This window comes from Grampus griseus (assembly GCF_964374135.1).
Source record: "Grampus griseus genome assembly, chromosome: 6".
Classification (NCBI taxonomy): domain Eukaryota; kingdom Metazoa; phylum Chordata; class Mammalia; order Artiodactyla; family Delphinidae; genus Grampus; species Grampus griseus.
Genome location: NC_139000.1, coordinates 68,184,582 through 68,208,645, shown reverse-complemented (window position 1 = coordinate 68,208,645; position 24,064 = coordinate 68,184,582). Strand labels below are relative to the sequence as shown.

Sequence of the window (24,064 nt, the reverse complement as noted above, 5' to 3'; positions counted from 1 at the left end):
AAAGGAAGTGATACCTTTTTTAGCCCTGGGAGGTTATTTGTTACATGAATTAAGGTGGGATAAATAAAGATTTCCATCTACATCTATAAAATTTTTGTATTTAACAGACACAAATACATAGTCTATGTCTAACATTGGATTTACCAAAATGTTTGCCTTTGTACATACACTGTCATAAGTGCCTAGTATGTGTCACGTCCTACTCGTAATGCTTCATGTATTTTTAACTCATCCTCAAAGCAGCACATGGTGGTAGGTGCTGTAATTGTCCTAATTTTTGAAATGGGGAAACTGAGGCACAGAAAAATTAAGGAACTTAATCCAAGGTCACATGGCTATAGGATAGGATTTTTTCATATCTGCCAAGTTGTTTTGTAAAAAAGACATGATTTTACGATTCACATATCCTTGTTTTTATTTTTATTTAAGCATAAATGTTGAAAATATTTCATGTGAAGCCTAAGAATCCCTGATTGTGGAAGCACCCCAGAAGCACTGTTAACTGTAAAGTGAGGAAAAGTATGAAAGAACCATCTGGTTGAGTGTACAATTCGAAGACCACCACATCCACCAGAAGACCCAGGATGGATCTGCACCAAAGCACCACCACCATCTCTTTCCTTGAGAAATGGTGTTCAGATAAGTCACCGTCTGGCTGCAGGAGACATTATAATGTCAGAAAAAAACTGAAGTTGATTCGAATCTTAGGCCTTTTCATGGGCCTGGTAGCCATTAGCACTGTTCCGTTTTCAATCAGTGCCTTTTCTGAGACAGAGACACCGAGCACAGGAGAGGCCAGTGGTGCAAGTGGCCCCAGGGTAGCACACGATTACCGTCAAAGAACTCTCTTAGATTTAAATGACAAGATTCGAGATTATACGCCACAGCCACCTGTTTCTCAGGAAGGCAAATCTGAGAATGGTACAGATCATGCCCAAGGAGACTACCCAAGAGACATCTTTTCCCTCGAGCAGCGGAGACAAGGTGCCATCATTCTCCATGTCATTGGAATGATCTACATGTTCATAGCCTTAGCCATTGTCTGTGATGAGTTCTTTGTTCCCTCTTTGACTGTCATCACTGAAAAACTGGGCATCTCTGATGATGTGGCTGGAGCCACCTTTATGGCTGCCGGGGGCTCAGCCCCAGAACTTTTCACGTCTCTCATAGGGGTATTTATCGCTCACAGCAATGTTGGCATTGGCACAATCGTGGGCTCAGCGGTGTTCAACATCCTCTTTGTCATTGGCATGTGTGCTCTGTTTTCCAGAGAAATCTTAAACCTGACATGGTGGCCACTCTTTCGGGATGTGTCCTTCTACATCATTGACTTGATCATGCTGATCATATTTTTCCTGGATAACTTTATCATGTGGTGGGAAAGCTTGCTTCTCTTAACAGCTTACTTTGGCTATGTGGTTTTCATGAAATTCAACGTCCAAGTAGAAAGATGGGTGAAGCAAATGATAAACCGCAACAAAGTCGTCAAGGTGACAGCACCAGAGGCCCAAGCAAAGGTTGGTGGTGGTGGTTGTTTATTTAATGTCTTCTTGACCATAGCTCTGAACTCTTATGTTTTTTAGATCTGCCACTTTTTAAATGGGACGGTGTTTGGGGCTGTAATGAATAGCAGGGTGCTTTATGCATTTCTTTGACAGCCAGACCAACATGACAGTGGGAAAAATAATTTGGGGGGTATTCTGGGGAATGTCTACTAAGTTCTCAAGCTACTTGCCTCAGAGTAAAACATTTATAAATATAGGTTACATAAGCTTCTCAGAGCAGGCGCAGCAGTTATTTGTCGCTTATTTTCTTATTTTTGTGAGCCGTTTTATTTTCATGGGAAAGTGTGTGTGTGTGCCTTGCAAGTTGCAGGGCTTTTTCGATTTAAATGAACGTGTGACAGTTATCAAGAACCATCTCTTTAAAGGTGCTTAGCGAAGAAAGTTTGTTTGTGTCAGCAGAGCTGGATCTTTAAGTCAGCAGCCTAGGGCCTAGCAGGACTGGTCGTTAGAATGGGTCCTGGCCATTCTTCTTGATGCACACAATAGTGCTTCAGACCACTCGACCAGGCACCGATCGGGATATGTGAAAGAGTCAGTGGCAAGCCATGCTGCCTGCCTCTGTAGCTCGAGGGCCCATTTTGCACGCCATGATAAACATGACCCAAAATATTTTTTATGGTAGGATTTGAGGGAGTTTTAATGACATTTTAGTGGCCATCCTACCACTTAAGTAGCAAGCAAGTTGGTAAAGAGCTTAGAAGAAATCGATCTGCAAAAATATAGATTAATTATTAAAAATAATCCATGTGCCACATCAATAAAATTTTCTGTTAAGTAGAGTAATGCTATTCTGATCTATATCCTAACATTGGAATGTCGTCTCGGAATGTGATTTTAAACAGTAAAACAAAATACATATGCAGACTTTTCATACTTGCATCTGGGGAAATTCTCATGTATGCAAAAAACGGATGTTGAGTGGAGGGTGAGATGTTTTGTCCAGAATGAAGGAAAAAATGATATTAATTTAGCATAATTCCTTTATGTTCAAGTTTGATGACCATCCATCATTTTTGTAGCAGCCGTGAAATAGAAGCAAAGCACAGACAAAAAAACCACTAGTAATATTTCTATTTATTCCATGCAAAAAAGAAATGTTCTATACTGTATTTTTTCTAACGTATCACTCAGTGTATGGTTGGTTGTTAGAAACTGTAGTAAAAAAAAAAAAAATCGTGGCAAATAAGCATTCAGATGTGATAGTGAGTCTGTATCCTTGAGGGCGTAAGACAGGGTCATCACTGGAGCCCAGTCCCTGATCTAATTTTGTAGCCCAAAGGATGATCCCTCAAGCCATCTCCTCAAGACTGGCTACAAGTTTGAGTGGTTTGCATTAGTCGTCTACGTGTGTATTCCAATTAGAATGCTAAACAGTTGCTAAGGGAAAGGCCTGTTTTTTAGAGGCAAGGGAATGATTTGGTGTCTTATAAATATCCTGGGCCCATCAAAGCTAAAAAGTCTTTTTGAGAACTCAGTACTTTTTCGTTTTGGTATGCCGCAGTGGAACTTTATTAACTTAGGCACAGACTCGGCTAAAGGTTATGTTGGCAACGTGTATGAAAAAGGAATTTGCAGAGCAGTCCAATGGTGTATTGAAGATTGCAGGGGGATTTTGTCTTCTGATAGGGAGGAAGGAGGTGGTTTTGTGCATTTAGTAATAACCTTTTAAATATGGTTTACAGAAGGTTTTTAATAAATTATGTCACTCATTAAATCAGCTCTTGCAGGATTTTTACCTACTATATTAGGTGACTGTCATGTCATTTTAATGGTAATTTAAAAGTCAATAACTTAGGCTGGCATTCCTTAAAGTTGTTACTCATATCCATAATTTTTGCTATGCTTAATATTGTGCATTTTAAAAATTTTGGAATTCTGGATTTACCTAATTGAAAAAGAAAGCAAATTATATTCATGACTATATCTCCTGTTTCTGATTTACCTCCAAAATATGTTCATTTTATTATTTTCCTTTGAGCACCAAATAGCTTTAGTTTATTCCACTTAATCATTATTATTTATTTTGTCATTCAGTAACTAGATTGAACTATAAATTCTCATGGGACCAGAATTTTTTAACATAGCTAAGTCTTGTTCGGTATGCTGGAACACAGATATTTTTAGGTGGAACAGTACATAATGATGTGTGATTTCCTTTAGGAAATTTTACCTTGCCAATTTCACTTTTGAATAATTGTTGGAAAAAAATTTTTTCAGCAGTTGGTCTTTATCAGATGTCTGACTTCAGAATCTTACGGAGATTTTGCTCTCTAAGCACTGAACATAAGGTGTCTCAAGGAGGGATGAGTCTTTGAGCTTGGCTGTCTTGTTCTCTGATCTGCAAAGTCGATTTCTGGCTGTATACTCCACCTTTCCTACCTAAGTCAGTGCTTCTAACATCATCAGAACACTCAGAAAAAGACCCCAAGCCAAAGACAGCCCTCAATGGAGTCTTCACAGAGAGTAATGTACTGTACAAGAGTTTAGGAAGCAAAATACTAAGCATATTTTTAGGCAAAGCTACCTCATTGTCTTAATTGCACAATTATGGAAGAGGGGAGTATGGGAAAGTGGAGGAAACATTTTAGATATTTTTATACAAGTCATCAATGGTTCTTACTAAAAACTCATCAATTCTGCTGGGCTGTAGACAGTGAAATATCTTTGAAACTGCTTGCTTCCTGGACCAGTTGAAAATCTTAATTTGGTTTCATTATTGATGATGGGGCAACAGTGGAGCATCAAAAATTAGAAAATACAAACATTTTTCTCATATTTAAAGTAATAGTTTCCCATTTTATTTAACTGTTCCACCTGGTGTTTGGTTTTTTAATTTGATATTTTTATTGCATCTTTTAGTGATAATATTATTGTTTAAAAAAATGTCGTGTAGTGTCATGACATGGTAAGGAGATCCTGGGCTTTGATTCAGGGAAAAAGGGTGTTAGCCCAGGTGTATAATAAGACTTGTGACCTCAGAGAAGTCACATAAACTCATTGAGCCTCATTTTCCTAATTAGGAAAATGAAAATAATAATACCTACTTCATAAAGTTGGGAAAATTACTAAATGAAGAAATGAATGTTAAGCAGCTAACATAGTCCTTGGCAAATGTGGGTTGTTCACTAAGTGTTAGTTCCTTTCCTTTCATCTTTTGTTCTTAAATGAAAAGTGAATCAGGATAAATTATTTCAAATTTGAGAATTTCAAAATATTCCTTGAAGATTGTAGTTCATGCCAGTGAATCACTGAGTTAAGCAGGCTGTTGTCTCCCTTAGGGGCATGTGGTATTTGTCATATTATAATATTTTTAAGCCTAATTTCATATACAGTGAACGTATGCAGGGAAGACATTATTATAAACTCCAAGGAAACCTTCAAATGCCTTTGTTGTCCTGAAAGTTTATTTCGTAAACTGTGGTTTAGAAATATCTATGCTAAGCAGAGATTTTTGTTTTAAGGGTATTTTTATTTATAAATGATTGGGACTATCTTCCAAAAACCTCTCCAGAGCTGGTTGGGAATTAATTTGAATCCTGCAGGATGTGAAGCAATGGAGTTTCAGGGCATCTGGCATGTTTTGCAGTGTGCCTGGCCTGCCTGCTGAGGTCCCCTGATCTGCTATGGTGCTAGGCTGTCATTGGCCTAGAAAGCAGCTGTCCATGGTATTTAACTTCTTCTTAGACTTGGCACTGTAATCTGACAGCATGTCAGCCCAGTTCAAATGAAGGGAATGGTCTAAATAAAGATGCTTAAAGCTGGATAGTTGAAGGCAGGCTACTTAGTAATTTAGGTGTGCCTTGCTTTATTCATTTTGTGTGTTCCTGAAAAGTTGCTTGCCAGCAGAGTGTTTGCAATGCAAATTGTTATTAATGATCATGGGAAAATCGAAATTGAAACAATATTATAAACTTCATAAAGTGAAGTATTTCTGGTAAGATGCTAAACCATAAACAATTATATAAATACAAATGTATAGTCCCAAGCCTTCTTAAGGCAAAGAATATGTTATAAATTCAACCTTTGTTTCCCCTCCATACCTAGTATGTAAATTAGTAAAATTAATGTACAGATTTCAGTGAGATCATCCTTATAGTGAGTATTACTTGATAGACTTGGAAACTCTCTGTCCTCAAAAGAAAGAAAATATAGGCACTAAAATTCTTAACTGACTAGATGCCTGTGATTGTAGCATTCTTTTGAGTTCCTGGACCCAATTCAAACGTGTAGGGGTTGGGTAGGGGGTGCTTCCCTCCCAACACCAAGAAATTTTCAGACACCAGCAGGGTGTCCAAGAATTTAACTCAATTCTGACACTGTCCACCCAGAGAGAACATCAGTTTTCCACAAGTTAAGGGTTCAGTCCTACAAGACTGCCCCCACTCCCCATGCAGGTCACAAGTCCAGGTTGTTACCTGTAATTCTGACCTACTGGCTGTAAGTTAGAGGTTCCAGTGACCCCCTCCTCGGGTTCAATGAATTTGCCAGAGGATCTCTCAAAACTAAGAGAAACATTTCACTCACTAGATCGCTGGTTTCTTATAAAAGGATATAACTCAGGAGCAGCTGGCTGGAAGAGATGTCTAGGGTGAGGCACGGGGAAAGGCATGGAGCTTCTGTGCCCTCTCCAGGCACCACTCTCCCAGCACCTCCAGGTGTTCACCAACTCTGAACTCTGCCATTTTGGGGGGTTTTATGGAGGCTTCATTACGTGGGTGTGGTTGATTAAATCATTGGCCACTGGCGATTGATTTGACCTCCAGCCCCTCTCTCCTCAGTCCCACCCTTCAATCACACAGTTGGCTCCATTGGCAACCAGCCCCCATCCTTAGGTGCTTTCCTAAAGTTGTCTTATTAACATAAAAAAACGACACCTTTATCACTCTCCACACTTAGGAAATTCCAGGGGTTTTGAGAGCCTCGAGCCCGGAACTGTGAACCAAGACCAAATATATATGAGAAATATATTTTGGTCATCTGAATGACCAAATATATATATTTCTTATAAATCACAGTATCACAGTCTGTTTGTTGATCTAGGGATACAGCATGGTGCTATTTTCCTTGTTTTGCTTCCCTCTACTTATGTTAAAAGCAAACCCTTCAGTTACTGCATATGATTCAAAGGGTGAAGGAGGCACTTTGACAGACTCAGAAAGCCCAGTGGATTTTAATACACAGAGGGCAGATTGCCCATGGCTGTTTCCCTAGCTACTCTGGTTCCTCCAGCAAGAGATGACCTAAACTTTGTGAATCCTGGCAATGTTGAGAGTGAGGACTTATCACCACTTCCCTTCCTGTCTCCTTTCTTCCTCTCTCCTTTTCGCCTCCCTTCTCCCCCTTTTTTTTCCTAGAACCAGATAATTTGTATTTTAACTTTAACAAGGAATGAGATTGTTAAGTTGCTCAAAGATGAGTCAAGAACATCTGTGTGGATTTGACTGGTTTAGTTTCTTCATTCTTCTATTTTCAACCTCCTTTTGTTTTAGGTTAAGTCTCTAGTAAACAGAATATAGCAGCATTTTGTTTAATTCAGTTTGACAATCATTATCTTTTAGCTGGAAAGTTTAGTTTATTTACATTGATTGTGATTACTATTACATTTGGATTCTTTTCTATCATGCTATTTTAAACTTTCTATTTTTTATAACTTTTTTTTGCTTTTGTTTTGGATTGATTTTTTTCTAAATCTGCTTTTCCCATTAGTAGTTTGGAGTTTATACATCTTATTTCTAGTCTTTCACTGTTTACCCTAAAAATTTTAATGCATATATTTAACTCAACAGAGTGTAAAGCTAATATCTTTACACTCATGCTAAACATCTTAAGGGCCTTAGAGCGTTTTAACTAAGTCTCCTTTCCCCCAATGTAAATGATTTGAAGTCTACAATTTAAGTTCTACCTTGATGTTTTATAACAGCTTTATTGAGGTATAATCTTCACTTTTTAAATCCTACAAATTAGACATTATGCCATCAATGTTTTTAGAAGTATCCACATTTTTACCAGTTTTTCTCTTCATTTCTTTTCTCATATCAGACCTTTTCTCTATGACTTTTTCTTGTACTAACATTCTTTATAAGTTCCTTTAGCAAGAATCTGTTAATAGTATCTGCTCCTGATTTTTATTTGCTTACAGATCTATTTTACTTTTGTTCTTGAAGGATAGCTTTGGTGGGTAGAAAGTTATTTTCTCATTCCACTTTGAAATAATAATTCTACTGTCTCCGACTTCCACTTTTGCCATTTAAAAGACTGCTGCTGGTGTGAATGTTGCTCCTTTGTAAGAAGTTGGTCTCTTCTCTTTGACTACTTTATAAGGTTTTCTCTTTGTTTTTGGTATTCGGCATTTTCCTGATGCCATGACAGGTGTGATTTTCTCACTTAATTATCCCCTATTTGTGATTCATTAGACTTCTTGAATTTGAGGATTAGTGCCTTCCACCAATTTGGCCTCCACCTCATTCTTCCCATAATCTTCTAGAATTCTGATTGGATATATGTTATACCATCTCAACCTGTTCTTCATGTCTTTTAACTACTCATCTTTTTCTGTGTTCTTCTTGTTGATCATTTCTTTATATCTGCTTTCTACTTTCTAATTTTCTCTTCAATTTTGTCTAATCTGCTCTGGTGCTCATCTGTTTAGTTTCTAATTGTAATTATTATATTTTTCATTTCTAGGTTTTGTGGCTCCTTTTCACCACTGTCAGGTTGATTTTCACTGTTTCTTCTTCTTCTATTATTTAATGCCTTCTTTTATTTTTCTAAACATATTAAGTATATTTATAATTCATAATTGGTATTTCTAGTGTTAGTGTCCTTGCAGATCTAGTTGTGTTGTTTTATGTTTCATGTGGGGTTGCTTTCTTATGTATTTAGTGATTTCTTTTAAAACTTTTTTTTTTTTTTTGCTGTACGCGGGCTTCTCACTGTTGTGGCCTCTCCCGTTCCAGAGCACAGGCTCCGGATGCGCAGGCTCAGTGACCATGGCTCATGGGCCCAGCCGCTCCGTGGCATGTGGAATCTTCCCGGACCGGTGCACGAACCCGTGTCCCCTGCATTGGCAGGCGGGCTCTCAACCACTGCGCCACCAGAGAAGCCCTCTTTTAAAACTTTGAACTCATATTTCTTGGAACTTGACCTGTAGGGAGTCACTGAGGCCTCGGTTCTAAGTGTATCCCAACAGAGAGGACTTGTTTGCTCTTCTCTCAAGTTCCCGGGAGCCCAACCAACCTGGAACCATTCTAACCTAAATGTCTGACTTTTTTCTACCCATGTAGTGTGAATTCAGACTCCAAAGCCAGGAGTGAGGCTGTGCTTAGAAATTCTTAAGGGAGACTCTTTTTTCTTGCTCTTTTTTTCAGTACCACTCAAAACTAAGGCCAAAATAGGCACATTCTACTATTTCCCTTCAGTAGGCAGGTTTGTTTTTCCTTATTCACCCACTAAGAGTGTCCACCCTTCAGGGTTTCTAGCTTATTGGGAGTGGAGGCCCCTGAAGTACCTCCTCCCTATCAGGCCTCATGTTTGTAGCTTCTACAATCCTAGTTTCTGACCACTGGGGAATGGCAAATACCTCAGAAGCAAAGCAACACAGACCCCTCTGGATTTGTGCTTAGTTGGTGTTCTAGGTTCTAAGAAATCCCTGCTTCCTCACTAATATAGTTGGGTAATTTTAAAATATATCAAAGAATATAGTATCCAGTAATTTGAGGTGTATATAGTGAAAATGGTTTCTCTGAATGTTTAATCATCATACTGCCAAAAATTGTGTTTTAGACTTTGGATTTGTCAAATGATAATGCATATAACAAGGGATGATAATACGTGTTTTAATTGTATACTTTCAGAATGTTTAATATAGCCTGACGTTGTAATAAAACTCCTTATCAACAGATCCTACCAATGGCAAATTTTGAGTCAAATCAAATGTAAAAGGCAATTCTAACAGAAAGTTTAAATTGTAGATTTGCCTTTTAAATAATATTTTTACCAGATACTTAAAGTAATATATTCATTGTACAGGATTATAAAAACACATCAAAATACAAAAAAATTTAAATAGCCTATAATCTCTCCATCGCACCATCCAGAAATAACTATGAACATTTTTGCATTTATTCTTCCAGACTTTCACTCACACACACACACACACATATGCACATATGTACCTATATATCTAAATAAGTTTGAATGATATTGGATATGCACAACTTTAAACTTACATTGAATATATACCATTTTAACTTTTTTTTTTTTTTTTTTTGCGGTACACAGGGCTCTCACTGCTGTGGCCTCTCCCGTTGCGGAGCACAGGCTCCGGACGTGCAGGCTCAGCGGACACGGCTCACGGGCCCAGCCGCTCCGCAGCATGTGGGACCTTCCTGAACCGGGGCACGAACCCGTGTCCCCTGCATCGGCAGGTGGACTCTCAACCACTGCGCCACCAGGGAAGCCCCATTTTAACTTTTTAACTTGGTTTATTATGAGCATTTCCTCAGATCATTAACTGTTTTTCACAACGGTTATTCACTGTTTAGCATTATCATAAAATAGAAAGTTATTTTCATATTATATTTCACTACTATAAAAAATGCTACAGCCAGCAGCCTTACACATGAATTTTTGATTTTGGAGAAGCAGAAATTCTGGAACAAAGTTTATGAGCTTTTTAAAGTTTCTGCTAGGTTGCTACATCCTTGGTAGTGTGGACTATTAGCATTTTTAATGTTTTCCAATTTCATAGGTGAAACAACATTACATTGTTTTAATTTGCATTTCGTTGATTAATTGGGAGGTTGAAAATATGTTTCTTGAGAATTCAAATTTTCATTTATAGATTGCCAATTTCCTATGTGTCTTTTGTGTCATTTTTAAAGTTGGCTGTGATGACTCAAAAATCTCTTACAAACATACGCTAAACCTAACTTTAGCTCTCATACTTCCCCACATTTCCACACCTAAATCAGGGCAGGAAGTTGTTGCAATTTTTGTTTTAAAGGATGAATTATTCTAAAGAAGGAGGCCTTGTGACCCAGGAGTCAAGCAATGATGTTCCCAAGGGACGGGGTGTGCCCCCCAACCACGTGACTTTAGTGGATCCTGTACGTCCTAGGACCCTATCTCCAAATCTGGAAAATGGGAGATTTGACCCACATGACCTAAAAGATTACTTTAGCTTGTCATTTCTGTCCTCAGAGGCTCTCATCCTTACTATGTGGAATACTCTAACCATGCCAAACTAAAATCTAACACATTTACCTAAAACAGAAGACCAGATTCTCACCATAACCACAACACCAAACTCTTTTCCTAACCTGGCTTACCTGTAGTATTTTCGCTTAAATGATGTAATTGACTTGGCTAAACAGTAATTTTTGTTTAAGCATGCTTTGGGAGGCAGTTCTTCCATACAGACAGGAGAACAACTTGCACAGGAGAAAATCATTTAAAGTTTACTGCAGGACTCTACACCTCCTCAGCTTTGTGGCTTCTGGCAGTGGAAACCCTCAGTGGCAGCTGCATGTGTGTCCCTGGATCACTGGTCTCTGCTGGTCTCTCCAAAGTCGAGAGAAGAGAGAGATCTGAAAACTGGACGCGTGCTTAATACCCGATCTTTACCACATCAACGTTCTGAAACAGGTACCATCCCCACTGGCAGATCAGGAACCTGAGGACCAGAAAACATAAATGATTGCCTAAGGTCCAAATTTAGTGGTAAACCACATTTGAACTTGGGTCTGTCTGACTCCTAAATGTATTCTAGTTTTCTTGTTGCTTCCTACTGGACAGTTGGGAATAAAGACAAAGCAAACCTCCAAATTAGATGCACATTTCATATTAGGCTGTGTTAAGTCAGTGACTTTTAAATATTTTTTACCATGACCCCCACTAAAAAATATATTTTACATCTCAATTCAGTATATACACATACCCATGCACATATACATACATATGTATATGTTTACATATACATATAAAAATAAAATCTAAGTGTGAGGCATATATATATATATATATATATATATATATAGCATTTTCTACTCTGTTAAAAATGCTAGTTTCAACCCTAAAATAATTTCATGACCCACCAATGGATTGTGACCTAAGTTTTAAAAAATAGTATTTTTAGAAATTCCTTTTTCTTCCTTCTTCCTCTTAGTGGGGCTGTCCTTCAAGGCTATGCTAATGTACTGCACAAGGGCATTTGTCTGACCAAGGGGGCAAATAGGGACGGAAATCCAGACATCACTCTACTGGACAAGCTGTGTGCTTTGGTGTGGGACTGTGTCTGCCCAGGGGAAAGGGTGCCTTTTCTTAATTCCACAAAGGTGCCCTTTAAGCTGGTGGTGGCTTTGCTTCTTACGCCCTCTGGCTCTGACAGAGACTGATTGCAGGGTAAGGAAGGTGCAGATCAAAGCATGATGTGCTCCCTGAGCCTCGACTCATCCTTGGTTCCCAATGAGCTTGTCATCGGGTGGGAAAGAAATGTGGATGAAACAGGGAGCTATGGAGTCAGAAAGAAGCAGAACCTTGCCAAGAAGGCTGACGCTGCATTTCAATTAGGTTGGTTACCTTTTTATGAAGGATTGGATTTGTAAACCAAATGATGCAGACACGGTTCTTGTCCTGGTAAAAGCTGATGGGTTTGGAAAGGGTCTGGGCACCAGACTATATTAATGCCATGTTTACAGTTTTAAAGGATGCACTCAGAATCCTGCACTGGCAGGAACCAAGCCTGGAGAGATGGAGTCCCTTTCAGCCCACACACTGGCAGTCTAACCCTAGTCCAGGTACTTTGCCCCAAGTGTCTCCTCTGAAAATGAAGGGGCTAGTTTATCTCCAGGGTCCCCACCAGCTCTGATAATTCTGTGCCTCTCTGTTAATGGGAAAGAAACAAATATATGTCCCTAATTATGGACTGACCGACAGAAGAGGTGGTCAGGTAATGAAGCCCTGAACTTACCACCTTCAGAGTACTTTTCCAGTTAAGAAGACCAATGAAAGGAGATTAGTTCCTTTGAAGGGGTAATGCAGGCTTCTTCACCTGTCCATAGGACGTTCTTAGAAAGGGTCAAAGTTGCTGGTGCTCTGTACTTTCTCTTTTACTGCTTGATGGACATTGAACTGGGCAAGGAGGTTGCAAGTAGAAATAGAGGTTTCCCCTTCAACAGCCCCATTCCTCCCACTTAAACTGTCATCTGTTGCCCTAACCACTTGTAGGCTAAGTCAGTTTTATTTTTCCGTGTCACCTGATAGCAATGAAAAAGATGTTGAGCCACTTCTATTATTTTAGGCATGCGGTAGGCACTGAGTATTAGTGCATGTGTTCTAGGAACCTGTGACTTTATTTCCTGAGAGGGAGGATGATGTTTAAGGGTTAACACAATAGAATTATTATTTAAGACTGAGATAGAGTGTGACCCTCCTTGCTGTGTGATCTTGGGCAAGTTACCGAACCTCTCTGGGCTTATGTTTGCCTATCCATAGATTAAGAAAAAATGATAGCCCTTCCCTCCGAGAAAGGCTGTGAATTTTGATGCAATCACACAGGAAAAGTGATTAGCAGAATACGGTCCCACTCACGCACATATATTCTATTCCTGGTCTCTTTTCCTCTGAGTCCCTCCCATATGCTGTTAGCCTGCCCTCCTGTCATTTCAGGACCTTGCCTCACTCCCTAGGCCCTCTTCTCTCTGCCTCCCAAACAGCCAGATGAAGGAGCAATTCCCCAACTGATCCCTAGCTAATAGTCAAATCCTCAGTGTTTGGACTTGAACCTCCTTTCCTTCTGTTCTTGCAGAGGGTTTAGGAGAGAAGTAGTTTCCCTGTTTGGAAACTGAACCTTGCTCAACACGAAGTTCTCTCGAGGTCCCCTGTCACTGTCCTGTAAATGTATTTACTCTTTTCTTGTATACATCATCAGTGTTCAATCTTAGCTTGTCACATCTCTATCCAGTCGTGGCTGGGCCTTATGTTGGTTTGCCAGCATCTGTGTTTTCTGCCTTGGATCAAATTACTCCCTTTGACTCAGGAACTAACCAATCCCACCTGCAGTATTTGGTGTCTCGCTTGGTATCTAGGGTAGAAGGGAAAAGGGCACTGAATACCCTTCGGAAATTGATAATGGTGCTGATGAGTGTTCACGATCAAAAGTCTGGGCCTGAATCATTCATAAAACAGAGTTGCTTATGTATTAAAGTCAAGGAGCAAACAACAAATATCTGACTTGAGAAACAGAATTCATTAGACATTCTCCAGTCTCCTCAGGTTGGAAGTGTGGCTGTCAGGGCAGGTAAGGGCCGTCAATTCTAAAGGCCAGATCACTCCAGCTGTGGCCTTGAAGTAGCTCTCCTTACCGTGTAGCATTATGTAGTGTTTCTCTCTATTGACTTTTTTTTTTAAGATTTTCTGTTTTTTTTTTAAATTTATTTTTGGCTGTGTTGGGTCTTCATTGCTGTGCGTGGCCTTTCTCTAGTTGTGGTGAGCGGGGGCTACTCTTCGTTGTGGTGCGTGGGCTTCTCATTGCGGTGGCTTCTCTTGTTGCAGAGCACGGGCTCTAGGTGCACGGGCTCAGTAGTTGTGGCGCACGGGCTTAGTTACTCCGTGGCATGTGGGATCTTCCCAGACCAGGGCTCGAACCCATGTCCCCTGCATTGGCAGGCGGATTCTTAACCACTGCGCTATCAGGGAAGTCCTCTATTGACTTTTTATAACAGTTTTTTTGAGATATAATTCACTTATCATAGAATTCATCCTCAATGTGGAATTCACTGGTTTTTCGTATATTCAGAGTTGTAAAATCATCACCACTATATTTAGAACATGTTCATCACCACCAAAAAGAAACCTGTATCTATTAATAATCACTCCTCATCCCTCTTTCTGTCCCCATCCCTGGTAGCCACCAATCTTCTTTCTGTTGCTATATATTTGCCTATTGTGGACATTTCAGATCAATGGGAATCATACAATATGTGGCCTTTTGTGTCTGGCTTCTTTCAGTTAGCATAATGTTTTCAAAGTTCATCCGTGTTGTTGCCTTTTTATGGCCAAATATTCCATTGTATGGATATACTATATTTTATTTATCCATTCATCAGTTAATGGACATTTGGGTTATTTCCACTTTTTGGCCATTATAAGTAACGCTGCTATGAACATTTGCTTACAAGTTTTTGTGTGGATATATGTTTTCAGTTCTCTTTGGTATACACTTAGGAGTAGAATTGCTGGGTCATATGCTCACCATATGTTTAACATTTTAAGGAACTGCCAAGCTGTTTTCCAAAGTGTCTGTACTATTTTGCATTCCTACCAGCAAGGTATGAAGGTTCCAATTTCTCTACATCTTTGCCAGCATTTGCTGGTATATGTCTTTTTGATTATAGCCACCCTAGTGGACGTGGCGTAGTATCTCATTGTGATTTTGATTTGCATTTTCTTGAAGGATGATGATGTTGAACATCTTTTTCATGAGCTTATTGGCTACTTGTATATCTTCTTTGAAGATATGTCTGTTCAAATCCTTTGCCCACTTAAAAATTGGGTTATTTGCCTTACTGTTGAATTTAAGAGTTCTTTATATATTCTGGGGGCAAGAACGTATATATGATTTGCAAATATCTTCTATTCTGTGGAATAAGGAATATGCTCCATAGATGGGGCAGCTCCTCAGCTGGGACTGGGTCTCCAAGCTGTTCCCTGTTGTTCTCTAGGCATCTACTTATACCTAGAGTGATTTGGAACCTTTGGATCAACCCGAAAGCTGCCTGTTTCCTTGAGTTGGTCTTGGAAAGCTTGATGCCCTTGAAGCTAAGGACTGGAGGAAGATCTAGGGGTTGTTTGAGGTTCAGGACTTATTGATTATAGAGAACCTGGGAACGTGCATCTACTTGAACATTGGACCCAGGATGTTTGTTGTCTGGTTGCTACATCACCCTTTTTAACCTACTCCTGATTCTTCTCTGTATTATCTAAGAGAGTTTCTTGTCGTCAAATCCCTTTCCCTACGTATTATCCAGAAGCGTTGTCAAGAAAGCAGTTGGATCACAGTCCTTCTTTCCCAGATGTGAACTTCGCCCATGTTGCTGTTTGAACCTTGGCACTTAGCTTTATACATCTTGGCTGTGGGCCAATCCTGCCCATCTACCCACTCTGTCCCCAAACATATAACCTCTCCCACTCCAGGTCCTAGGAACGTTTGCATCCATTTTGAACAAAGGTTTGTAAGTATATGGAGCTACATACAGTACATAATAACAATACTAGTAATGATCTACTCTGTCATTGCCTGGCATGAACAGTAATTGCACAAACCTAATTAATGAGCACACTCCGCGGTTAAAGAGAACTTAGCCATGCGATCCTGCTGTGTACAAAAATGCACAATTGGTTCAAAGCTCCAGTGGTTTTCCAAGGGGTTCAGGAAACATCCTCTCTCTTGCTGCTAGCTTGCTACAGCTGCACAGGGACTAGTGGCAGGGTGGATGGAGTTTGGGGGCCCTGAACAAGAGGCTGATTTATTTAAATAGGTTCAGATGTGCCAGGCTGCTCGTTTGGTGCTTACTTTGAAGGGCCATTACAAATCTGCTGTTTCCTGCTGCCTTTTATTTTAAGTCCAATTAAGTGGATAGCCACAAACAGCTCTGACCTTGAAAGTCTAAGTGAAGGTGAGAAATGAGAACAGGCTTCGGAAACATATGTTTTGGCGTCTTAATGCTCTGCAAGTCACAGACACTTAAGAAAAATAAATAGAACTGGATAAGATAGTGTTATGCTTTAGGAGGAAGCATTTAAATGCCCTGGGAAGTATCACCACATGCTTCACTGGTGCCTAATCATCAACCACGCTAAAAATTAATCCAACTCTCTCATTTCACCGCGTGGCTCTGGGAGACCAGCCCCAAATGAGTGGTATAGCCAGTGACCTTCAGCATATCATCACCTTGGATCGCAGCCTCTGCCAAGCACCTCTCCTGAGCACTGCTTCCTGTCTCTCAGCAGCCCCAGTACATGCTTTTGGTTATTTGTTTTTAGTAAAACTACTTAGAGTCTTATATGACCATTTCCGTTCAAGTTCTTGCAAATGTGGATCACAGGATGAACCTGTAGTTGAATAACTTGTATTGGATATGATCAGCGTGGGGCTTCTTATTAAAATTCTTAAAGTCCGGGCTTCCCTGGTGGTGCAGTGGTTGAGAGTCCGCCAGCAATGCAGGGGACACGGGTTCGTGCTCCGGTCTGGGAAGATCCCACATGCCGCAGAGCGGCTGGGCCCGTGAGCCATGGCCACTGAGCCTGCGCGTCCGGAGCCTGTGCTCCAAAAAAAAGCCACCTGAAAAAAATAATATTAAGTATTTTGTGATGTGCTGTGAACTCCCCTTCTCTCTTTTTTAACCTTAACCTAACCAGTCCAGGAATAAAAAAAATGCTTGTCCGAGACTCTTTCTGACTCACTCTTTAACTTATTGTTAAATTTTAGTTTCTATACACCAATTTAAATATTTTAATGTTCCTACTCCCTTATTAAATGCTGACATTTTATGAGTTATATGTGTTTATCTGTCCCCAACTTTCTACATCAAGAAATGGGAGCAGATGGCTTTTTTCCCTTGTCTCATAGGATAGTGTGGTAGCTAATGAGGAGATATCTGAGCTCACATTCAAATGAAACCACAGACACGAAGAGACAGTGGCAAAGGCTGAGTGAGAATATTAGAAAATAGGATTAGAGTGGTTTCAAGCACATTTTTAGTGTGGGGTTCAAGTAAATTATCTTTATATAAAGGATTGCTCGAATGTGAATATCCTGAAAAAATGTTCATGTAGTCAGCTTGAGAGATTAATAAAGCACTTTCTGGCAATCTGTATTTGCATATAATTGCAATCCCATAAACTTCCATTTATCTGGAAGTCCAATATCCAGATGTCCAGAACAGAACCAAGATCCAAAGTCCAGACGACTTTTGAGCAGCCAAATAGATGCTAGAAGATCAGTGTTCAAAGTTCAGGCACTTAATCGTACAATTTCTTAGACTCTTTATAAGAGTCTGTTTACTTTGATCGTATACAAAATTCAAATAAATTAGGTTGCCTGGTTTTCCAGCCCATAAAGAATTTAGAAGCAGCAAATGTGATCTGTTTGGAGCAGGGGTTGGGCAGAGTTCTGAGTTGGGGTAGACTCCTGTGTGCACAGTGATGGCCAGGTCTGCTACTGGCCTATTCAGTGTCTCTAAGCAGTTTACAAAAGGCTCCCTGCTCTGAGCAGACCAGTTAGAAAAAGCACACACACCCCTCAAGTGTGGACAGCTCTATAGGTACAGGATGTGATGAGCAGAAGACACGTTGGTGCAAAGAGAAAGGTGCCGTCTCCTCTGGGTAGGCAGATACAGTGCCCACCAGAACTCCTGGCATGGTGGGGTGCACAGGGTCCACTTACCCCGCAGCCATGTGGCTGTGGGCAGTACACATATACAAGGCGTATGCTGCCCCGTAGATCCCATCAGTATGACAGCCAGTGGCAACAAGAATCAGAAGAACTCAAAAACCATACGACAGTATATCTGTCTGGGGTAACTGCAGGTTCAAAACAGAGTGCTTCACCTTCTCATGGCGCCCATGGACGTGAAAGTGATATGACAATTAACGTTGATAATACCCACAGAAACATTGAGAGAGTCTAAATCATGTTCAGTGTGCCTTGTGCTAGAGGCAGTGGCACTTTCGAGACAGGCTGTAGGTGGGAGAGGAGTGATCTACATATTTGCATAGCTGGTGGCATGACCCAGGCTGGTGATGATGGTGGCCTGGCCAGTGTGGTCACAACAGAGGCAGGGAGAAGTGGTCAGATTCTGGACCTCTCTTGAGGGTAGAGCTAACAGTATTTGCCGATGGATTAGATGCAGGGTGTGATAAAAAGAGAGAGATCAAAGGTGATGCCAAAATTTTTGGCCTGAGTAACTGGAGGAGTGGAACTGCCATTCACTGAGATGGGAAGACTTCACGGGAGCAGGTTTCAAGTGGAAGATAGAAGTTAAATTTTGGATTTAAGTTTGTGATCTAAATGGTTAAGGTAAACATCTAAATGGGGATGTTGAGTAGGCAGTTGGAGATGAGTCCGGAATTCAGACTGGAAATACAAGTTCAGAAATCATAAGACTCTAGATAGTATGTGAAGCCATGAACTGAATAAAGTCACCTGGGAGTGAGTGTAGATAAAGAGAAGAGGTTGAAGGTTGAGTCCTGAGGTTTATAGCGTTGAGACGGGAGAAAAATGAGGAAGAGCCAGCAAAGGAGCCTGAGAAGTGGTAGCTACTGAGGAAATAAAACCTGGAGAATGAGGAAGCCAGGTGAAGAAAGCATTTCAAAGAAAAGAGAGTGATTGCATCAATTGGTGACCAAGTAGGGAGAAGACAGAGAATTGAACATCAGATTTAGCCACAAGGAGGTCATTGGTCATTTGACAAGACCAGTTTTGGTGGAGTGAGTAGGGTGAAAATCAGGGTAAACTGGGTTCAAGGAATGGGAAAGTGGGAATTAGAGATACCTGTAAAGGGAAACAAATAAATGGGTGCAAGCCAAGAGAAAATGTAGGGTCAAGAGTTTTTTTAAGTGGAGGAAAGAATAGCACATTTGTGTGATAATGGGAATGACACAGCAAAAGGGGGAGAGTTGATGATGCAAAGAGGGGAGAATTGCTGTGGTCATGTCCCTGAGTAAGTGGGAAAGGGGTGGGAGATTCTGGGTACAGATGGAAGGGTTGGCTTGGATGGGCACCACCTAGTAAGGGGTGAAGACAGGTAACGGCACGGCTGCAGGTAATGGGTGAGTGTGTTGGAGGGATTTGTGAAAGTTCTCTTTTTGTTTCTGTTTTCTCAATAAAATCAGAAGCAACAGAGTTCCAAAATTCGATTGAAAAATGCTCTGATGAGTAATAAAAATTATCTGTCGATCACACCGACATTCAACAAAATGAAGTTGTGTGGCTCAGACTGAAGTACAAAAATCTGTCCTGCTTGGGAAGCCAAGAAGCAGAGTGATAAATATTAACCCATCGTATTTTAAAAGACCATGTTATTTTTTTAACAACAGGATATAGCAGGGCATTTATCAGCAGTTCAGTAACCTAAAGGGTGACTTTCTCACTCCCTCAGGAGCCCGAGCTATGCCAATACATGGTTTATGGTAGAAACATAGAAGTCAACGAAACATAAGCTTCGTCGGGACAGGAATTTTTGTTCACACGTGAATCCCTACTACCTAGAAGAGACTTTTTAGGTAATTGTATATGTTTATTGAGCACCAAATATAGGTGCTCAGTAAACAATTAATGAATGATTGATGCCAAACCAAGGGCAACCAAAGTATTTTTCACTTAAAAGGATAGTTACCAATTACTTTAAGTGATCAGTTTCCACATTTTCAGTTTTTCATCTTTCAGGTGAGACTGTCCATATGGCTGCAGTGCTGCCTTTTTCTCCAAACTCTTTATTCTTGAGAACTGACTGCAGAATATTGCTTATAGCTCTGTTTTTATGGATAATTTCAGAGGCTTTTACTCCATAAATTCACTGTGCTGTTGAAAAGCCGGCAGAATCTCTGTGCAGAATGAAAATCTGCTCTCTGATCTGATCTGGTCCAATCTTATTATTAAATGGTTATAGAGATCATAGAGTTTAATGGGTAAAATGCCGGGCAACATCTGTTGGCAAGTTGGACACCTGCACTGAGAAACCAGATACGGTCATGGAATTTCAAAACAAGGTCCTCTGATATTTAAATTATGCCAACTTGCTACCTCATGGCAGGCATAGTAAGACTCAGAAGCTAAGTAAAACTGTTTCGCTTTGTATTCCAGGTCTAGGTGCCTGTTTGTAGTTGTGTTTCGTTTGACTTTCTTTATAAACAGTAGGACCTCAAAGTAGGCTCATTGTTCTTGATTTCCTTTTCCGCAGCAAGATGAGCATCTTCACATAAATCAATAGGCGGCATACTGATTGCTGTGTAATCTTGACACAAAATAGCTGCGCAAGCACTTTTTGCACTGTATCGCAGGAGCCTCAGAGGAAAGGTGCATTGCAGCATGGGATAAGCTACTGAGGGAAGGCGAAGAGATGATTTTACCTTAGTAGAACAACAGGATATATTTTAGTTGCAACTTGCCTGATTAGCAGGAATTATCGATGGACCCCAGTGATTGGTAAGGGATAAAATAACTCTGAGGTATTAGATTGTAGTGCTCTTTAAGAGGAATCACCTTCCTTACTACAAACAAACCAAACCTGACAAGGGTCTCCCGTCCCCTTGGGCCCTCACATTCACAACCCAACCCCACTTGAACAACCTTCAAGGTACACACTACTCCCATTGGATGTTCTGGTCCCAAAGGCCGACAGAAGGAAACCATGCTTTCTTGTTCCTTTTTAGCAAGGGGAATTTATTTTCCAAATAATGTATATTCTAACTCTTAGGTTTGTTTTGTTTTTTCATTGAAGACTAATGGAAACAAACTACGGAAGGTCAGAATTTCATATGAAATAGTCCCAATTGCAAAGTCCAGAACAACTTTCTGACTGCCAACAGGTTACTTGTGGTTGTTCTTTCCCTCCCTCTTCCAGAGGAGGGATTGGGTCATGTTCATGGGGACAAGCAAAGTGTGATGGGATCTGGGCAAGTTGATGGGCTCTCCCTGAGCCTGTCTTCTTCACCAACTTAGTTCAGACAAAAGGCTGGACTTCATGTCCATGGCCAGGTCGTAGGTTATTTTCTTTCATGCTCTGTAAACTAGTTCTTCCTTTTTGATATTGAAATTACCCTAATAAAGACTCAGTGGTGAAATCTCTTCTCTGTTGGTACGTCTAGATCTTTGTCAAGATCTTTGCTGGGTTGTACGTGATTTTAAAAGACTAGGAAATCCCATTGGCTTATTGGGGTGTTTGGGGTGTTTATTTCAATTCTGAGCTTCACCTTTTTTTTTTTTTTTTTGCGGTACGCGGGCCTCTCACTGTTGTGGCCTCTCCCGTTGCGGAGCACAGGCTCCGGACGCGCAGGCTCAGCGGCCATGGCTCACAGGCCCAGCTGCTCCATGGCATGTGGGATCTTCCCTGACCGGGGCACAAACCCGCGTCCCCTGCATCGGCAGGCGGACTCTCAACCACTGCGCCACCAGGGAAGCCCTGAGCTTCACCTTTTCTTCAAGCTATTTTTTAGCTGTCATGGGGATATTTCTGTTTTGTGTCTATTTTCTGATAAAGAAAAATAACCTTGTAGAATTTGAAGTGATCATTATTTAAAGCAAGAAGAAGAAGGAAGAGGAGGAGAAGCAGAAGAAACCAAATAAAAGAAATTACTTTAGAATTTTTTTCCTTTCTTCTTTGCAACTAAATTTATGAGTCAGTGGAATTTTCTAATGAGTATTGATAATTTTTTAAATGCAGCCATATATTTTGCTGGCATGCTTAGTTTCATCCAAAACTCTTGAATTTATCAACATACAGTGTACCGAATGCAGGACAGATCCTGCATTGGCTCTTGGGGTACAGAGATAAATGAGACACAACCCTTGCCTTCAAGGAATTTACAATTTACCATCATTTGGCCAGTCAGTTGTTTCAGTTGTGTGTTGGCAAATTGAATACATTGGCTCCAGAATTTTGAGGTAAACATTTCAGTTTTTTAGAGGCTGCAGTGGAAGCCTGGGGCATGGATTCCAAGCTCTAGTTTTATACATTTGTGATACCATTGCCCTCTCGCCCCACAGTCTCCCCTGAACTTCAGCATTTTCTAGGAGGACTTTAGAAAGGTGGTCTTTCTCTGCATGAAATGAACAGACTTAGGTCAATACCTCTTGCAAAGAGCCTAGTCTGAAATAAAACCAGATGAAATCTGGTTGTCTAGTTCCAGAATAATCTGGAACTCTAGTATAATCTTTAGTGCTTGCCAAAGGTGAATTAGTTGTCACCTAATAACGTGCTTGCCCAAACTAAGAACGTAGCTGAGCCGTGCTGTGCCTAGACTCCTGACCTGTGGAAACTAGGAGATAATAAATGGATGTTGTCGTGAGCCTCGACGTTTGTGACAGTTTGTTTTACTGCAGTAGAAAACGAATCCACTCATGATAGCAACAGGATATAAATAGTTATCCAGAAATGTAGGAATATCAATAGCTAGGCTTTGAGTGTTTTCGAAAATCACCATAGAATATTTAAGCCCATGATTTTCCTCTTCTTGGAATCCCTTTGGAATTTTCTTTTTCTCTTTGTTTCTATAGTTTTTTTAAAAAAACTCCTCTGCAGAAGGACACATCCATTTGTTTATGGATTTGTGCATCAAATGTTTATTACGTATCGACTATGTATGTGCCTGGCACTCAGTGGGATATTTGGAGGTACAATCTGACTGAAGCATGGTCATTGCACACCAGGAGCTCACACAGACGTGAAAGCAGATCATCGTATACAGTTTGGATGCTCAAGTTTGAAGGTTATATCATGACACAGTGCACTGGAAGCAGGTAGCATTTACCTCAGTGAATTTGCCGTGGGCAGGAGCCTGGCTCTCAGCCCAGTGGACTCATAACCCTGATTGTAATGGCCCATTGCAAAGGGATTGTCTGTCAGAGGTGGACTTGTATTGCCCAAGCTCATTATGACTGCTGTCTATTAATATAAACCCAATTAGAGCCCATTAAAATACAATGAGAACTACATCTCTAAAATCGAAAGGAAAGCCCAAATCAACAAATCAGTGCCTTATTATCCCCCAGTAGACAAGTACTTGGAAAACCAAAGTACCATAATCAGGGTGACAATCTGTTAATTTAAAATGAGGAATTAAACTGTCAAGTTGACTGGTCTGACCATAGACTCTGTATAGATAACAAAACGGGAAGCCAGTTGATAGCATCATCATGGACTCAAGAAGTGTTGCTTTGCTAAAATGCTTGACAGACTCTCACCACAGCAGGGATGACCTTACTGAGGAAAGAGGAACATTTGCTCAGCCAAGATTTCCTCTACCCTTGACAGCCCTTCGACAGACCTGGCCAACTCTGTCTAATTGTGATACTTCCCTCTCTGTGCAATACCTGACCACCTGTTCACACTGTATCTCCGTAACAGGGTACAATAATATAGATTGCTACGTTTCCACTTGGTCAGTTACAATCACTTGTCAGTTCTCCTTCTTTAAGGTTACTCCCAAGTCACTTTGTTTTGAGTTTGGGATATTCCTATACTTTTTACTCCCACATCATAGACAGTCCTCTGGGTTTGTGTTCACAGAGGGCTAATCAATACAAGTTCTGGAATAGAGGTGTACAGAGGGCTCTACAGGAGCTTGGGGCAAAAAGACACTGACACTTACTGAATTCCTACTGAGGACCAAGTACTGTGGCAAGCATTCTACAAGCATTGCTTATGTGATCGATGAGAACCCCACTGCGTAGGAATTGGAGATTAAGGGACTTGCTCGTAGTTATAGAGCAAGGAAGAAGC

At 40.5% G+C, this 24,064-nt stretch overlaps 1 protein-coding gene across 3 annotated transcripts in view; it reads left to right on the top strand.

The window, feature by feature from the left end:
• Positions 1-584: 584 nt before the first annotated feature.
• SLC24A2 (solute carrier family 24 member 2) overlaps positions 585-24,064 on the top strand; it is a gene marked incomplete at both ends in the record, with an annotated part of 241,590 nt that continues 218,110 nt past the window's right edge. For 2 of the 3 annotated variants that reach the window (XM_082657195.1, XM_082657194.1), the window contains one exon: positions 585-1,517. In XM_082657195.1, coding sequence (XP_082513321.1) covers positions 585-1,517 — 933 coding nt within the window. Of the gene's footprint in view, positions 1,522-24,064 lie in introns of all 3 variants that reach the window. The other variant, XM_082657193.1, reaches the window with a different exon arrangement.